This window comes from Entelurus aequoreus, linkage group LG10 (genome assembly GCF_033978785.1).
Source record: "Entelurus aequoreus isolate RoL-2023_Sb linkage group LG10, RoL_Eaeq_v1.1, whole genome shotgun sequence".
NCBI lineage: Eukaryota > Metazoa > Chordata > Actinopteri > Syngnathiformes > Syngnathidae > Entelurus > Entelurus aequoreus.
The window spans coordinates 51,399,853-51,418,872 of NC_084740.1; the positions used below are offsets into that span (position 1 = coordinate 51,399,853).

The 19,020-nt window shown below is 39.2% G+C and overlaps 1 protein-coding gene across 4 annotated transcripts in view; it reads left to right on the forward strand.

The window, feature by feature from the left end:
• The window catches only part of usp3 (ubiquitin specific peptidase 3), a 46,455-nt gene that overhangs the window by 6,887 nt on the left and 20,548 nt on the right, over positions 1–19,020 (forward strand). Inside the window, exons 6-16 of one of the 4 annotated variants that reach the window (XM_062061155.1) lie at positions 1,674–1,753; positions 1,869–1,982; positions 5,825–5,932; positions 6,009–6,158; positions 7,973–8,079; positions 8,153–8,233; positions 8,305–8,423; positions 8,523–8,636; positions 11,537–11,604; positions 11,882–12,068; positions 14,355–17,731. In XM_062061155.1, the coding sequence (XP_061917139.1) occupies positions 1,674–1,753; positions 1,869–1,982; positions 5,825–5,932; positions 6,009–6,158; positions 7,973–8,079; positions 8,153–8,233; positions 8,305–8,423; positions 8,523–8,636; positions 11,537–11,604; positions 11,882–12,068; positions 14,355–14,402 (1,176 nt within the window). In that variant the 3' untranslated portion in view covers positions 14,403–17,731. Of the gene's footprint in view, positions 1–1,673; positions 1,754–1,868; positions 1,983–5,824; positions 5,933–6,008; positions 6,159–7,972; positions 8,080–8,152; positions 8,234–8,304; positions 8,424–8,522; positions 8,637–11,536; positions 11,605–11,881; positions 13,953–14,354; positions 17,732–19,020 lie in introns of those variants that run through there. The other 3 variants (XM_062061156.1, XM_062061153.1, XM_062061154.1) reach the window with 3 other exon arrangements.

A 19,020-nucleotide genomic window follows, 5' to 3' on the forward strand; every position in this document is an offset into this window, starting at 1 on the left:
AATACTTCCGGTTCAACGATTGACGTCACGCGCATACGTCATCATACATAGACGTTTTCAACCGGAAGTTTAGCGGGAAATTTAAAATTGCACTTTATAAGTTAACCCGGCCGTATTGGCATGTGTTGCAATGTTAAGATTTCATCATGAATATATAAACTATCAGACTGCGTGGTCGGTAGTAGTGGGTTTCAGTAGGCTTTTAAATAATACCTCTCACCATGATAGTAGAGGGATGAGGACATAATTCAACACGTTGGTCAACTTTGGCAACCAATTTAGACCTGGGTATGGCAAGAACGACACAAAAAGACGCTTGGCACCACCCACCTGTTTTCTTCGCAAGGATCACTAGTAATTCTTCATCTAAATGGGAATATATCAACATCCCATTAGTCAGCATCCTAAGTACAGCAGACCTTATACAGTGAGTGATGTTTTATTATGTTTGTTGGCTCTCATGAAGTCTGCAGTGAGTAGTAATCAGTGATGTTGTTGAAGGAAAAAAACAATGTTGAGATGCGTTTTTGAAATTATGTGGCTGTATGCCTAAAATGGTCTAAATGCGTAAATATTACATGCTATTATGAATGTGCCTGTTACAACATTACATATATACTTACAGCGTGTATATACAATGTTAATGGTTTTTTTGATTGAAACTTTTATTAGTAGATTGCACAGTTCAGTACATATTCCGTACAATTGACCACTAAATGGTAACACCCCAATAAGTTTTTAAACTTTTTTAAGTCGGGGTCCACGCAAATCAATTCATGGTACAAATATATACTATCATCATAATACAGTCATCGCACAAGTTAATCATCAGAGTATATACATTTAATTATTTACAATCCGGGGGGTGGGATGAGGAGTGTTTGGTTGATATCAGCACTTCAGTCATCAACAATTGCATCATCTGAGAAATGGGCATTGAAACAGTGTAAGTCTGATTTGGTAGGATATGTACAGCGAGCAGAGAACATAGTGAGTTCAGATAGCATAAGAACAAGTATATACATTAGAAATACATTCGGTTATTTACAATCCGGGGATGTGGAGGGGGGAGTGTGTTAGTCAAGGGTTGAAGTTGCCTGGAGGTGGTTTTAGTGCGGTTTTGAAGGAGGATATAGATGCACTTTCTGTTACACCTGTTGGGAGTGAATTCCATATTGATGTGGCATAGAAGGAGAATGAGTTAAGACCTTTGTTAGTTCGGAATCTGGGTTTAACGTGGTTAGTGGAACTCCCCCTGGTGTTGTGGTTATGGCGGTCATTTACGTTAAGGAAGTAGTTTGACATGTACTTCGGTATCAGGGAGGTGTAGCGGATTTTATAGACTAAGCTCAGTGCAAGTTGTTTTACTCTGTCCTCCACCCTGAGCCAGCCCACTTTGGATAAGTGGGTTGGAGTGAGGTGTGATCTGGGGTGGAGGTCTAAAAGTAACCTGACTAGCTTGTTCTGGGAGGTGTTTGGATGTTTTTTAAGCGCTTTATTAGCAGAATTGCGCAACTCCCGTCGGCTCTATTGTAAGCGGACTTTTGATTGCATTTATTTATTAGATGAAGTGCATACAAAAAGAAAAACATTTGCTTGTCTTACATAAGTTTGAGAAGTGCAGTTCCCCTTTAACTTTATTTTTTTGTGTATGTTGATGTTTGATCTTTCAGGATGGGCCTGCTTTGGGAGCCACTGGCTTGCGTAACCTGGGTAACACATGCTTCATGAATGCCATTCTGCAGTCGCTCAGGTGAGTCCTCATCTGAAATAAAGCTTTTGGGTGTTCAAAACATCTAATCAATATTTACTTTCACAACATTGAATTTGGAGCAATCAAACTTACCTCCCTCTTGTTTCCTTTGCAGTAACATCGAGCAATTTAGCTGTTATTTTAAAGGGTTACCAGTCGTGTCGTTACGCAGTGGTAAGACGGCTGGAAAGAGGACGTACCACACTCGCAGCCAAGGGGACACCAGTGTGTAAGGTCCTCGTCTGGTGGAGGAGTCATTCATTAGCAGAGCACATTCATCTGGGAACAGTGTTAGCACACTTAAAGAAGGTCTTTCATTCTGTGTGGGGAAACTGAGGGTGCTGCTAGCGGAACTTGCCAGTGTGACTAATAAGGAGTCACTGGAGGGACCCAACTTTTACAATTGCCTAAATACCCAACAGAACACAGTATTTAGGGCAGGGGTCACCAACCTTTTTGAAACCAAGAGCTACTTCTTGGGTACTGATTAATGCGAAGGGCTACCAGTTTGATACACACTTAAATAAATTGCCGAAAATAGCCAATTTGCTCAATTTACCTTTAACTCTATGTTATTATTAATAATTAATGATATTTACACTTAATTGAACGGTTTAAAAGAGGAGAAAACACGAAAAAAATGACAATAAAATTTTGAAACATAGTTTATCTTCAATTTCGACTCTCTAAAATTCAAAATTCAACCGAAAAAAAGAAGAGAAAAACTAGCTAATTTGAATCTTTTTGGAAAAAAAAATTTAAAAAAATTTATGGAACATGATTAGTAATTTTTCCTGACTAAGATTAATTTTAGAATTTTGATGACATGTTTTAAATAGGTTAAAATACAATCTGCACTTTGTTAGAATATATAACAAATTGGACCAAGCTATATTTCTAACAAAGACAAATCATTATTTCTTCAAGATTTTCCAGAACAAAAATTTTAAAAGAAATTCAAAAGACTTTGAAATAAGATTTAAATTTGATTCTACAGATTTTCTAGATTTGCCAGAATAATTTTTTGGAATTTTAATCATAAGTTTGAAGAAATATTTCACAAATATTCTTCGTCGAAAAAACAGAAGCTAAAATGAAGAATTAAATTAAAATTTATTTATTATTCTTTACAATAAAAAAAATAAATTTACTTGAACATTGATTTAAATTGGGCAGCACGGTGACAGAGGGGTTAGTGCGTCTGCCTCACAATATGAAGATCCTGAGTAGTCTTGGGTTCAATCCCGGCCTCTGGATCTTTCTGTGTGGAGTTTGCATGTTCTCCCCGTGACTGCGTGGGTTCCCTCCGGGTACTCCGGCTTCCTCCCACCTCCAAAGACATGCACCTGGGGATAGGTTGATTGGCAACACTAAATTGGCCCTAGTGTGTGAATGTTGTCTGTCTATCTGTGTTGGCCCTGCGATGAGGTGGCGACTTGTCCAGGGTGTACCCCGCCTTCCGCCCGATTGTAGCTGAGATAGGCTCCAGCGCCCCCCGCGACCCCGAAGGGAATAAGCGGTAGAAAATGGATGGATGGATTGATTTAAATTGTCAGGAAAGAAGAGGAAGGAATTTAAAAGGTAAAAAGGTGTATGTGTTTAAAAATCCTAAAATCCTTTTTAAGGTTGTATTTTTTCTCTAAAATTGTCTTTCTGAAAGTTATAAGAGGCAGAGTAAAAAAAATAATGAATTTATTTAAACAAGTGAAGACCAAGTCTTTAAAATATTTTCTTGGATTTTCAAATTCTATTTGAGTTTTGTCTCTCTTAGAATTAAAAATGTCGGGCAAAGCGAGACCAGCTTGCTAGTAAATAAAAAAAATAAAAAAAAATAGAGGCAGCTCACTGGTAAGTGCCGCTATTTGAGCTATTTTTAGAACAGGCCAGCGGGCTACTCATCTGGTCCTTACGGGCTACCTGGTGCCCGCGGGCACCGCGTTGGTGACCCCTGATTTAGGGCATGTAACACATGCAAAACATTGCTCTTTATTTGCTCGCAGTTATGTGTCTGCTAACTAAAAAAACATCCAAATACCTTTTAAAAACGTTTTTCTGGCCTGTCAAGATGTTAACAACATAGCTGGTTGTGTTGGTGCCAGCCAAATCATAATAATAATAATAATAATAGATTATATTTGTATTGCACTTTACATTTGAACAACAGATCTGCGAGTGAATTATGCAGCTTATCAGTCATATCTCGTTACGGTTTCAGCTAAACATAGTAGCAAACACTTGCTCTATACCAGGGGTGCCCATTAGGTCGATCGCGAGCTCCCAGTTGATCACCAGCCAGGCATTAAAAAATAAACCTAAAATTAGCATTCATCAGTCTTCACTATGACGTCACTTGATTGACGTTCGCGGGAACCGACTGTCCTGTGAGATGACGCTGGCTGCTGCGATTTCAGTGTTAAGACAAAAACGACCAACAGGAATGCAGGGAAGACTTTTTATTTCAACAGACTCTCGCACTGTACCTGCTGTCAAAAAGCCTGAAGACTGACCACACAGTTCCTGTCTTCACAATAAGAGTGCTGCTCCGTTCTGCTGCGCTAACAAAAAAAAAGAGAAAACTAGCACACACAAGCTAGCAAGGCCTGTGCCGTCAATGTATTTCTTGTAAAGTGTATACAAACAAGTATGGAAGCTTGACAAATAAACATGCCAAAAACCAACCACTTTCATGTGGTATTGGACAGAAAGGAGGACTTATTTATCCTCCACAGTGTAAATTCAAAAATGTGGAAGTTAAGTGTGTGAATGTGAGTGTGAATGTTGTCTGTCTATCTGTGTTGGCCCTGCGATGAGGTGGCGACTTGTCCAGGGTGTACCCCGCCTTCCGCCCGATTGTAGCTGAGATAGGCTCCAGCGCCCCCCGCGACCCCGAAAGGGAATAAGCGGTAGAAAATGGATGGATGGAATTTATCAGCACTACTGTGAATATTCTTGTCTTCATGAAAGCAAAGTCTATATGTGTTAAACATAGTACAAACATATATATATATAATAATAATAATGGATTAGATTTTATATCGCGCTTTTCTATTGTTAGATACTCAAAGCGCTCACAGAAGTTGGAACCCATCATTCATTCACACCTACATACATACAGTATACTGTATATCATATTAGGGCTGCAACAACTAATCGATTAAAATCGATTATAAAAATAGTTGGCGATTAATTTAGTCATTGATTCGTTGGATCTATGCTATGCGCATGCGCAGAGGCTACTTTTCATTTGTATTTATTTAAAAAAAAAAACATTTTTTATAAACCTTTATTTATAAACTGCAACATGTACAAACAGCTGAGAAACAATAATCAAAATAAGTATGGTGCCAGTATGCTGTTTGTTTTTCAATAAAATACTGGAAAGGATAGAAATGTAGTTTGTCTCTCTTATCCGATTATTAATTGATGTAATAATCGACAGATTAATCGATTATCAAATTAGTTGTTAGTTGCAGCCCTATATCATATACAGTATATACATGATACGGTATATATGTATATTTGTATATATGTATGTGTATATATGTATGTATATATGTGTATATATATAATTAATGTATATGTGAAGATGAGGCAGATCACTTCGACTTGGTCATTTCAAAAGTAGCTCGCCTGCTAAAAAAGTGTGGGCACCCCTTCTCTATAATGTCTTGAATGAACTAGCTTTTGTGAGAGCAGCATCAAAATAAACCTATCCACACATCAAGACTGCAATGTGATGTCCCATTTTTCAAAATCTTGGTCAAAATCAATACCAATTCTAAAAAAAGATTGTTTTTAAAGGAATGAATGTTCTGAGCTCATATTTCAGTACCAGAATTGTATTGATTATGCTGTCCAAAGAGGTTGTGCCACAGTGGAGGTTTGCACTTTAGACCACAAACAAGTTGAATCAACAGCGCTTTTTTTGGTTGCATTTATGTACTGTAGTGCACTCCATTTTTCCTCAATATCCTAAAAACAGCAATTCAAAGCTATTTGCTGCTACAAAAGAAACATGTTGTGCATAGTACATGTTGATAATGACAAACATTTTGGTTTGGGTTAAAACAGGTTGCTGGTTGAAGAGTTAAGGAAGACATTTTGTTCCCTCTGGCAAGGGGGAGCCTTCAGTCCAGACTCGCTATTTTACGCCGTATGGAAAATCATGCCAAGTTTCAGGTAACTTGTACAGTTGTTAAATGCTTTCACTGCCTTGGACCTAACCGTTTCATCTGTGGTGCTTCCATCGATTCAGGGGCTATCAGCAGCAGGATGCCCACGAGTTCATGCGCTACCTGCTGGACCATCTCCACAGGGAGCTCCAGCAAAACCAGAACGGGGCAACAGAGATCGTGTCACCTCAGGGTGGGCTCAGAACCTCCAGCACTGATGGCAAATGCTGCTTGTAAGTTGACCTGTTACAACTGTTTGTGTGTTTACGACTGTTTAACACTGTTCACAATGAATCTAGGTCCATGCTTATTTTGCATAATATTCTTATGTGAAGTGTATAGTTCATGCTCCCTTATCTATCTAAACCAGGGGTGTCCTAAGTGCGGCCCGTGGGCCATTTGTGGCCCACAGCTTATTTTTACGGCCTGCAGAAATTTTTTTTAAATACCATTACAAAAAAAGCATAAAACGTGGAATAAAAGAGCAAACAAGTGAAATGAAACAAGAAAAATTGGGGAAGTATTGCATATTTTGTGTGTTTGTCATATAAATAAAAACAGACAAAATAAAAGGGCATAAAAGATTAAAAAACATACATAAATAATTAAAACTTATCTTCGACGGATAGGTCAGAAGTTGATTTAGAGATTAAAGCATTAAATGTATTTATTTTTCACAGTTTTGGGCCCTTTTGGATTGCCAATAATTTTAGTGGAACTTTTTTTTTTTTTAATGTCATTGCTCAAAAAACAATAATTAGAAACAATGTTATGAATTACTTACCTATTTAGGGCTCGATTTACTCCACACCAAATATTCCACTTTACTGTTTGACAAAAAGGGCATAAAACGTAAGAACATTTTAAATGTTATGTCAACGGATAGATCTAAAGTTGATCTATAGATATTTAAGCATTGAAAGTAAAAAATAATAAAATAAGATGAAATATATATATATATATATATATATGTGTATATATATATATATATATATATATATATATATATATATATATATATATATATATATATATATATATATATGTATGTATGTATGTGTGTGTAAATGTGTATGTATATATGTGGATAATTGTATGTGTGTGTATGTATATATGTGTGTGGTGTGTGTGTGTATGTATATATACACTACCGTTCAAAAGTTTGGGGTCACCCAAACAATTTTGTGGAATAGCCTTCATTTCTAAGAACAAGAATAGACTGTCGAGTTTCAGATGAAAGTTCTCTTTTTCTGGCCATTTTGAGCGTTTAATTGACCCCACAATTGTGATGCTCCAGAAACTCAATCTGCTCAAAGGAAGGTCAGTTTTGTAGCTTCTGTAACGAGCTAAACTGTTTTCAGATCTGTGAACATGATTGCACAAGGGTTTTCTAATCATCAATTAGCCTTCTGAGCCAATGAGCAAACGCATTGTACCATTAGAACACTGGAGTGATAGTTGCTGGAAATGGGCCTCTATACACCTATGTAGATATTGCACCAAAAACCAGACATTTGCAGCTAGAATAGTCATTTACCACATTAGCAATGTATAGAGTGTATTTCTTTAAAGTTAAGACTAGTTTAAAGTTATCTTCATTGAAAAGTACAGTGCTTTTCCTTAAAAAATAAGGACATTTCAATGTGACCCCAAACTTTTGAACGGTAGTGTATATACATATGTATGTATGTATGTGTGTGTGTGTGTGTGTGTATATATATATACATATGTATGTACAGTATGTGTGTATATATATATATGACTTAATTTTAACACTTAAATGTCTGAAACCCATAATTGTGGGGATTCATATATTGTATTGGTTTTGAAAATTAAAACAAATCAAAATTACCCCCAAATGCTTAGATTTTTCAGTGTGCAGCCGTCAGTGGAAAAAAGTTTGGACACCCCTGATCTAAACAAAGTCTTAGCCTGTAGAAGTACATGCTGTAATTAATCATGTAGTAATTAGTTTTTTGCAGTGTTTGTGTTGTACTCAGCATGTTTTGTATGCACATTGTGTTTGTGTCTGCTTGTAATGTTGCAGAAACGGAACTCCCAGCGTTGTCACATCTATTTTTGGTGGGATCCTTCAAAATGAAGTCAACTGTTTGATATGTGGGACAGAATCCCGCAAGTTTGACCCTTTTCTTGGTAAGACACCAAACACACTTACGTAGAGAGTATGACTTATAATCCAATATTTTTTCTCATTTTGTCTTACTAGATCTGTCTCTGGACATTCCCAGTCGGTTTAGACAAAAGAGGAGTAAGGATCAAGAACCAGGGCCGACATGCACTTTGCGTGGTAAGATATAAGGTCTCCTGTGTCAGATGTGCTACTATTTTGGGTAATATAAAGCCCAATGACTGTTTTAGAATGCTTACGAAGCTTTACTGACCTGGAAGAGCTGGACGAAACAGAGCTGTACTATTGCCACAAGTGTAAGAAACGACAAAAATCCACCAAGAAGTTCTGGATCCAGAAGCTTCCAAAGGTAAGAGGAGGAGTTAAATTAAACGTATTATTCTTGCTCAGTTAGCGTGGGAAAATGTACTGTCTTTTGGTTGAATGAAGGTTTTCTTTCCAAATGCAGGTTTTGTGCTTGCACTTGAAAAGGTTCCATTGGACTGCTTTTTTGAGAAATAAAGTGGACACTTATGTGGAGTTTCCTCTAAAAGACTTAGACATGAAGGGCTACTTACTTGAGGTAAGCTTTGTGTGCCGTCTGCCTGCCTCAGCCAAAACTGCGCCGGGCTCCTGTAGTCTTGATTCAGAAAGAAGGGGGCTTAACAGGTTGAACGACAGTAGTACCTCAACCCACGAGCTGGTAACTCAGAACACTCGTATATTAAAGCAGTAAAAGTTTAAAACATTTCAATAGAATGTACTACAAGGAATTATAGTAGTTTTATGCAATAATTTGACAATATTGTTCAGAATTTACTTTGGGGAGCAGACTACTGCAGTGTCTCTTTCGGCTGCTTCTTCATCCAGTGTTGCCGCTTACTATAAACGACTTGTTTTAATTCAATCAATCAATCAATGTTTATTTATATAGCCCTAAATCACAAGTGTCTCAAAGGGCTGTACAAGCCACAACGACATCCTCGGTACAGAGCCCACATACGGGCAAGGAAAAACTCACCCCAGTGGGACGTCGGTGAATGACTATGAGAAACCTTGGAGAGGACCGCATATGTGGGTAACCCCCCCCCTCTAGGGGAGACCGAAAGCAACGGATGTCGAGTGGGTCTGACATAACATTGTGAAAGTCCAGTCCACAGTGGATCCAACACATCAGCGGGAGTCCGGTCCACAGCGGGGCCAACAGGAAACCATCCCGAGCGGAGACGGGTCAGCAGCGCAGAGATGTCCCCAACCGATGCACAGGCTAGTGGTCCACCCGGGGTCCCGGCTCTGGACAGCCAGCACTTCATCCATGGCCACCGGACCTATGCAACTCCCCCTCGCAAGGGACAGGGGAGAAGAGGAGAGAAGAAAAGAAACGGCAGATCAACTGGTCTAAAAAAGGGGGGGTCTATTTAAAGGCTAGATTATACAAATGAGTTTTAAGATGGGACTTAAATGCCTCTACTGAGGTAGCATCTCTAACTGTTACCGGGAGGGCATTCCAGAGTACTGGAGCCCGAATAGAAAACGCTCTATAGCCCGCAGACTTTTTTTTGGCTCTGGGAATCACTAATAAGCCGGAGTTCTTTGAACGCAGATTTCTTGTCGGGACATATGGTACAATACAATCGGCGAGATAGGCTGGAGCTAAACCGTGTAATATTTTATACGTAAGTAGTAAAACCTTAAAGTCGCATCTTAAGTGCACAGGAAGCCAGTGCAAGTGAGCCAGTATAGGCGTAATATGATCAAACTTTCTTGTTTTTGTCAAAAGCCTTGCAGCCGCATTTTGTACCAACTGTAATCTTTTAATGCTAGACATAGGGAGGCCCGAAAATAATACGTTACAGTAATCGAGACGAGACGTAACGAACGCATGAATAATGATCTCAGCGTCGCTAGTGGACAAGATGGAACGAATTTTAGCGATATTACGGAGATGAAAGAAGGCCGTTTTAGTAACACTCTTAATGTGTGACTCAAACGAGAGAGTTGGGTCGAAGATAATACCCAGATTCTTTACCGAGTCTCCTTGTTTAATTGTTTGGTTGTCAAATGTTAAGGTGGTATTATTAAATATATGTTGGTGTCTAGCAGGACCGATAATCAGCATTTCCGTTTTCTTAGCGTTGAGTTGCAAAAAGTTAGCGGACATCCATTGTTTAATTTCATTAAGACACGCCTCCAGCTGACTACAGTCCGGCGTGTTGGTCAGCTTTAGGGGCATGTAGAGTTGAGTGTCATCAGCATAACAGTGAAAGCTAACACCGTACTTGCGTATGATGTCACCCAGCGGCAGCATGTAAATACTAAAGAGTGCAGGGCCAAGAACCGAACCCTGGGGAACTCCGCACGTTACCTTGACATAGTCCGAGGTCACATTGTTATGGGAGACGCACTGCATCCTGTCAGTAAGATAAGAGTTAAACCAAGACAAGGCTAAGTCAGACATACCAATACGTGTTTTGATACGCTCTAATAAAATATTATGATCGACGGTATCGAAAGCGGCGCTAAGATCAAGAAGCAGCAACATAGATGACGCATCAGAATCCATCGTTAGCAATAGATCATTAGTCATTTTTGCGAGGGCTGTCTCCGTAGAGTGATTTGCCCTGAAACCGGATTGAAAAGGTTCACAGAGATTGTTAGTCACTAAGTGTTCATTTAGCTGCTGTGCAACAGTTTTTTCGAGAATTTTGGAAATAAACGGAAGGTGGGAGACCGGTCGGTAGTTTACCATGAGGTCAGGATCGAGGTTAGGTCTTTTGAGCAGAGGATGAATAACCGCTTTTTTGAATGCTAGGGGAACAGTGCCGGAGGAAAGTGATAAGTTTATAATATTTAACACTGATGGACCTAATAATACAAACAGTTCCTTGATAAGTTTCCCAGGAAGTGGGTCAAGTAAACATGTTGTTTGTTTTATCCCACTTACACGCTGTAATAATTGAACTGGTTGCTTGTTTCTCTCGTGACATCTGGCAACACTATCACTAGGAGATCGTGTTTAATGTTACACCGGGAGATATTTGATTGGCAGACCAGAGAAGTCAGAGTTGACAAGCGATATGTACGTTAAGGAAGTAGTTTGACATGTACTTTGGTATCAGGGAGGTGTAGCGGATTTTATAGACTAGGCCCAGTGCAAGTTGTTTTACTCTGTCCTCCAGAGGCTTGTATATATGCATTTTCATGAAAGGAATAAAAAGAAATGATGATGATTATGATGAAGGAGTCAGGACACCGACCGGTGTGTCTGAGAAGATCATCGTTGGCTGAGTTACATACCAATCTATGGCTGGAATTGGCTTCAGGCTGTAGGGGGCGCCACTCCGCAACTAATTCTACCTGCAAAATCTTGACTTGACAGCTACAAAATCTGTTAAATACGTTGCAATGTATTTAAGTGAATATGTAAAAGCAAGATAATATGGAATGATGCAAAATAAACTCACCTTGTTTTTGTCTCGTCAGCAGGAAAGCTTGCTAGCAGGAAGCTGTTTGTATGACCTGGCGGCCATTGTAGTGCATCATGGATCTGGGTGAGTACAACTTACAAGCTTCGTTTGGAGTCATAAATAAAATGTGATCAGTATTAGAATTTGGTGGCATGTGCATTCTCTCCCTCTGAATTCAGCTCCAATGTAATCGTTTTGAAACAGATTGGGCGTGTCGACAATACTGGCTGCTGTTCTGTCAGTGACCTCTAAGAGGCAATGTTGTGCCATGTGACTGCTTACGTCACGCCAACAGCAGCCTCCTGTTTACTTTGATGCTTTGAAACAGAATGTGACCTGCTGCACGTGTGCGTGTTGGCAGGGTGGGATCGGGCCATTACACGGCTTACGGCAGCCACGAGGGGCGCTGGTACCATTTCAACGACAGCACAGTGACTTTGGCCAGCGAAGAAACGGTGAGGAAGGCCAAGGCATACATCCTCTTCTATGTGGAGAGGACTGAGCAGGTGGCATCAGGAAGGCCCGTGATGGGCACCAGTCCTGCAGAGGTGGCTATGAACCTATTATTGGATGTTGACAATGCTTTAGAAGACCCATCTGCATCAGATAGCTCGCCGTTAAAAAACACGACAGGGGGATCAAACGCTGAGAAAACAGAATCAACATGAGGCTGATGGTTCAACAATAACGCAGTGAATCAGACTGCTTTTGTTCTTCACCTTAATGCCACTTTTTAGGACCCATATGACAACAATTGTTATTGGAATCACTTGAAGGTGAGAATATCTGTGATGTGAGACCTTCAGCATGTTTTTATCTCCACCACCTCCGGATAACCTCTTAGTTATGTAGGGGATGTAGTCTTTACACTTCAAAAGCTCAATCAGGCTGTGAAATTGTCTTAATAGAAAATTAAACATTTTGTATGTACTTTGATTATGACTTAATGAAAAAATACACTTTCTGATCAAAATATTTTGTTTATTTGTTGGAGAAGTTGAACCGTCTCAGCATGAAAATTGTCAGCTTTTGTCATCATCCATCCATCCATCCATTTTCTACCGCTTATTCCCTTTGGGGTCGCGGGGGGCGCTGGAGCCTATCTCAGCTACAATCGGGCAGCCTGGACAAGTCGCCACCTCATCGCAGGGCCAACACAGATAGACAGACAACATTCACACTCCCATTCACACACTAGGGCCAATTTAGTGCTGCCAATCAACCTATCCCCAGGTGCATGTCTTTGGAGGTGGGAGGAAGCCGGAGTACCCGGAGGGAACCCACGCAGTCACGGGGAGAACATGCAAACTCCACACAGAAAGATCCCGAGGCCGGGATTGAACCCAAGACTACTCAGGATCTTCATATTGTGAGGCAGACGCACTAACCCCTCTTCCACCGTGCTGCCCGCTTTTGTCATCATACTCCACAAAATAAAACTGTTTAGAACTAAGTTTGACAATTACAGGACCACACTTCATCTTAAACTTGACATTATCTTAGGCATCTGTATTTTACTTTGCTAATATCTGATTTGGCAACTTGTCTAGTTCTTAGAAACAATTTGCACCGTCTGAAATTAAATAGGCAAACTTCAAATTTCGTGAACGTGCACTCTCACGGGCTACCTTTACTGCAAGCATATACTATCCATCCAGCTTGTCCTTTTTGGGGTCGTGGGGGTGTTGAATGCTATCCCAGCTGCATTCGGGCGGAAGTCGTAGTAAACCCTGGACAAGTCGCCACCTCATTGCAGGGCCAGCACAGATAGACAACATTCACTCTCACATCCACACACTAATGATCTACAATTTGTCCAGTCTGTAAAGTTGTCATTTAGATTATTTTGTTCTGTAAAGTAATTTTATTAAAATAGCCACACTCTTTCAGCTAATAGCAAGCAGCTTGTAAGCAACATGTAAGGCAGGGGTGTCCAAACTTTTTCCACTGAGGGCCACACACGGAAAAATTAAAGCATACGGGGGCCATTTTGATAGTTTTCATTTTCAAATCATAACAAAATATATGGATTTTGTTTGTTTTTTCCCTTTAGGGCTCCCGGGGATCATAAAGAGTCTAAGTCATTAAAATGTTAAAAACAAGTCAAATTATTATTTTTATTTAACGCTTACAGTAAATCTCTACAGTATATCAACTTCAGGTTGATATAAAATTTTAAAAACCAGAAATGCTTTATGCCTTTTCTGTCAAGACAACTTTGTTTTTTATAATAAAACTGAAATATGCAGTATTTCCCCCACTGCCCAAAACATTCAGAAAGCAATGTTTGATGTGAAGTAATTAGAGCCTTAAAAACATCAATAATGCAAGACACCATTGATATTAATTCACTGTTATTTTTGAGTAATCACAATGAAAAGATAAATAAAGTCCCATTTAATATATTTAGGATACCAAAGGTGCCCCTCTCATAAAGTGATACATTTGTATTAGTTTTTTTTTACTTTCAACACTTAAGTTATGAGATCAACTTCAGATATATCTGAAGTTGGACCCCCCCCCCCCCCCAGCCCCCCCCCCCCCCCCCAACACACACACACACACACGGAATGAGTCAGTCATCTATTTTTTTCCTTAAAACATGAACGTGCGAACTTGTAAGCAGCTGCTGGTGGACTCTCTTTGAAATGGCTATGTTTTTCTCCTCTGACGCTTTATATCCACTCCACTTTTAATGAGCTCACATTGCCTCATGATGTTTGCTCACCCACAAAACTAGTTAAGGACATGGTGGCATGGTGAGTCATTGTACAGAATGTACTATAGTCCCAGTCCTGCCATTTCCCAATATCCTCAGTGTTTTGTGTTCTCAGATAGCAAGTAGAACAGGACATGACTGGCAATGGAGTTGGGGGTTATGACTCTGCTCTAATGGTATGTCCTCTGCACTACAATTGAGCAATTTCTAACACACACCAAGTGGCCGATTCACCTTTGAGGAAGTGTTGAGTCACAGCATGTGACTTTCACTCACTTCTTCTTTTGGAAACCTTAAAGCTACTGTAAGTAATTGCCTTGTGTATGTTGGATAAAGAAGTAGGTCAGGTTGTACTGTACTCCTTCTGCAGTCCCGCTTGAGCAAATACTGTACCAGCCTCAAAGCATCAATCAAAACTGAACGATGTGGTCAAAACCGTTAGATCAAGGGTCCCCAAACTACGGCCTGCAAGCCGGATCCAGTCCAGCAGTGTCTGCAACACGGCCCGCGTGACATCCCAAGTAAAAAAAATTAAAAAAAAAGGTTTTATTTTTATTGTTTATTTTTAAAGTGCTCAGGCAAATCATTTTGTTGATGTAGATGCCCATCCAAGGGTTGGATTTGGTTTTTGCATTAGATTGTTCTCACTTTCCACACTGTAGCTACAAACGTTTTTAAACAGTGTTTATTTTTTTTCCCCACCACAATGTATTTGACATAAAACAATAGTGTGTAGACCTTCAGCCTTCTAAAATGGTACTTTTTTTTTAATATATACTTTTTCAAATTTTCTTGTAATCAGACCATATTTTCGGTACTGTATATTTCGGATTATAAATCGCAGTTTTTTTCATAGTTTGGCCGGGGGTGCGACTTATACACAGGAGCGACTTATGTGTGAAATTATTAACACATTACCGTAAAATATCAAATAATATTATTTATCTAATTCACGTAAGAGACTAGGCGTATATCAGCAATCGTCACACGCATACATCAACCAATTAAATTAGGCGGGGGCGGGTCATGGCAGAAGTACATTGTGAAAAAAAAAGATGTTACCTGCTATGAAAATGGATAATTTCAACATTGGCGGTAACTTATAAATACTGAGAAGGGCTGAACAAAAATGGCACCGAAAAGGAAATCATATACTGCAGATTACAAGCTGGACGTAGTGAAATATGCAGCAGAAAACGGCAAGAGGAAGCGGCGCATTGTCTACCTTTGGAGTTGGCAGAGTTGTTTAGAAGCAACACAGAAGATTTCATGGGATTTAGCGATTAGGAATGACAGATTGTTTGGTAAACGTATAGCATGTTCTATATGTTATAGTTATTTGAATGACTCTTACCATAATATGTTACGTTAACATACCAGGCACGTTCTCAGTTGGTTATTTATGCCTCATATAAGGTACACTTATTCAGCCTGTTGTTCACTATTCTTTATTCATTTTGAATTGCCTTTCAAATGTCTATTCTTGGTGTTGGCTTTTATCAAATACATTTCCCCCAAAAAATGTGACTTGTACTCCAGTGCAACTTATATATGTTTTTTTCCTTCTTTATTATGCATTTTTGGCCAGTGCGATTTATACTCCCGAGCGACTTATACGCCGAAAAATACGGTATATTAGACTGAATTTTTACCTGACATGTTTCGACTGTCATCTGCAGTCGTCTTCACGGTCTTCAGGGTCACCTGACCACAGTCTAGTACCCGCACTCCTTTACTATGAAGCTGCGTTGCTGTAACACGTGGCTTGGCATTGTCTTGCTGAAATAAGCAGGGGCGTCCATGGTAACGTTGCTTGGATGGCAACATGTGTTGCTCCAAAACCTGTATGTCCATTTAAGCATTAATGGTGCCTTCACAGATGTGTAAGTTACCCATGTCTTGGGCACTAATACACCCCCATACCATCACACACGCTGGCTTTGGAAGTTTGCGCCGAAAAAAATCCGGATGGTTCTTTTCCTCTTTGGTCCAGAGGACACGACGTCCACAGTGTCCAAAAACAATTTGAAATGTGGACTCGTCAGACCACAGAACACTTTTCCACTTTGCATCAGTCAATCTTAGATGAGCTCGGGCCCAACAAAGCCGGCAGCGTTTCTGGGTGTTGTTGATAAATGGCTTTTGTTTTGCATAGTAGAGTTTTAACTTGCACTTACAGATGTAGCGACCAGCTGTAGTTGCTGACAGTGGGTTTCTGAAGTGTTCCTCAGCCCATGTGGTGATATCCTTTACACACTGCTGTCGGTTTTTGATGCAGTACCGCCTGAGGGATAGAAAGACCGTAAAATCATTGTTTATGTGCAGTGATTTCTCCAGATTCTCCGAACCTCTACAGACCGTAGATGGTGAAATCTACGGTGAAAATCCCTAAATTCCTTGAAATCGCTCGTTGAGAAATGTTGTTCTTAAACTGTTGGACAATTTGCTCACGCATTTGTTGACAAAGTGGTGACCCTCGACCCATCCTTGTTTGTGAATGACTGAGCATTTCATGGAAGCTGCTTTTATACCCAATCATGGCACCCACCTGTTCCCAATTAGCCTGTTCACCTGTGGGATGTTCCAAATAAGCATTTGATTGGCATTCCTCAACTTTCTCACTCTTTTTTGCCATTTGTGCCAGCTTTTTTGAAACACGTTGCAGGCATCAAATTCCAAATGAGCTAATATTTGCAAAAAATAACAAAGTTTACCAGTTCGAACGTTAAATGTCTTGTATTTTGCAGTCTATTCAATTGAATAGAAGTTGAAAGGGTTTTGCAAATCATTGTATTCTCTTTTTATTAACCATTTACACAACGTGACAACTTCACTGGTTTTGGGGTTTGTAGTTTGGTGTTTTTTTTAAAGCAGTAAAGTTGCCATTTAATATAATATAGGTTTGTGTCTCGTCTGTTATCTGCTTTTTTCCTCCAAAATTAAACAACTGACTGAACATCCTCCAAGTCTGGTGATTCCATCCTTTTTTATTTACCAGGGCTTGTAGTACATGCAGTTTTATAGTTAGCACACGTCTTATTTGTCGCCCTTAATAATGAGCAGAGGTGGGTAGTAACGCGCTACATTTACTCCGTTACATCTACTTGAGTAACTTTTGGGATAAATTGTACTTCTAAGAGTAGTTTAATGCAACATACTTTTACTTTTACTTGAGTATATTTATAGAGAAGAAACGCTACTTTTACTCCACTCCATTTATTTACATTCAGCTCGCTACGGATTTTTATTGATCTGTTAAAGCACGCTTTGTTTGTTTTGGTTTGTCAGACAGACCTTCAAAGTAGGACCTATTGCATGCCTGCGTTTCACCAATCACATGCAGTCACTGGTGACGTTTGACTCCGTTTCACCAATCACATGCAGTCACTGGTGACGTTTGACTCCGTATCACCAATCAAATGCAGTCACTGGTGACGTTTGACTCCGTATCACCAATCAAACAGAGCCAGGCGGTGATGTGATTAAGTGCACATAAAGTTTCAGCGGCAACAAGCTTAAGCTTACATGAACTCAACGTCAAATTTGAGGAAGCACATGGCGGTAAGGAACGTTAGTAGATATTTTGGCTGTCACCGTAGGCTGATGTTAGCTTCCCTGCTATGAATCACTGTCAAATGTACATCGTGTGGGGACATTTATTAACGCACTGCAGCCTCATAGACACACACACACACACACAGACACACACACACACGCGCGTGCATAGAAACACCAATCAGTGTGTTCCCAGGTGCAGCCCACACCTATCAGTTTATGGTTTGCGTAAAGGCTAACTTGTTATTTACCTTTGTAATCTCTGCCTACTGAGCCTATGTTGCTGTTAAGTTATTGTGGCTCAATTTGCCTTCATTTTTTTTATGTTAATGTATTATTTAATATATATTATTGTTTTAGTTGCTTAAGAGATATTCCTGGCTCTGAATTTGCTCTTTGCTATATTTATGTTTTTGTGCATTATTTGTTGCCGTCATCATTAAACGAACAGGTTACTCATCAGTTACTCAGTACTAGATTAGTTTTTTCACAACATACTTTGTACTTTTACTCAAGTAAATATTTGGGTGACTACTCCTTACTTTTACTTGAGTAATACATCTCTAAAGTAACAGTACTCTTACTTGAGTACAATTGCTGGCTACTCTACCCACCTCTGATAATGAGTATGTGCAAAAGTGTCTGCATGTCTTGTTTGAATACTTCATGGACCGTCCATTGAACTGATGAACATTGTAAGACACTTACTATAACAGGGGTCACCAACCTTTTTAAAAACAAGAGCTACTTCTTGGGTACTGATTAATGCGAAGGGCTACCAGTTTGATACACACTTAAATTGTCAGAAATAGCCAATTTGCTCAATTTACCTTTAACTCTATGTTATTATTAATAATTAATGATATTTACACTTAATTGAACGGTTTAAAAGAGGAGAAAACACAAAAAAAAATGACAATTAAATTTTGAAACATAGTTCATCTTCAATTTCGACTCTTTAAAATTCAAAATTCAACCGAAAAAAAGAAGAGAAAAACTAGCTAATTCGAATCTTTTTGAAAAAATTAAAAAAAGAATTTATGGAAAATTACAAGTAATTTTTCCTGATTAAGATTAATTTTAGAATTTTGATGACATGTTTTAAATAGGTTAAAATCCAATCTACACTTTGTTAGAATATATAACAAATTGGACCAAGCTATATTTCTAACAAAGACAAATTATTATTTCTTCTAGATTTTCCATAACAAGATTTAAATTTGATT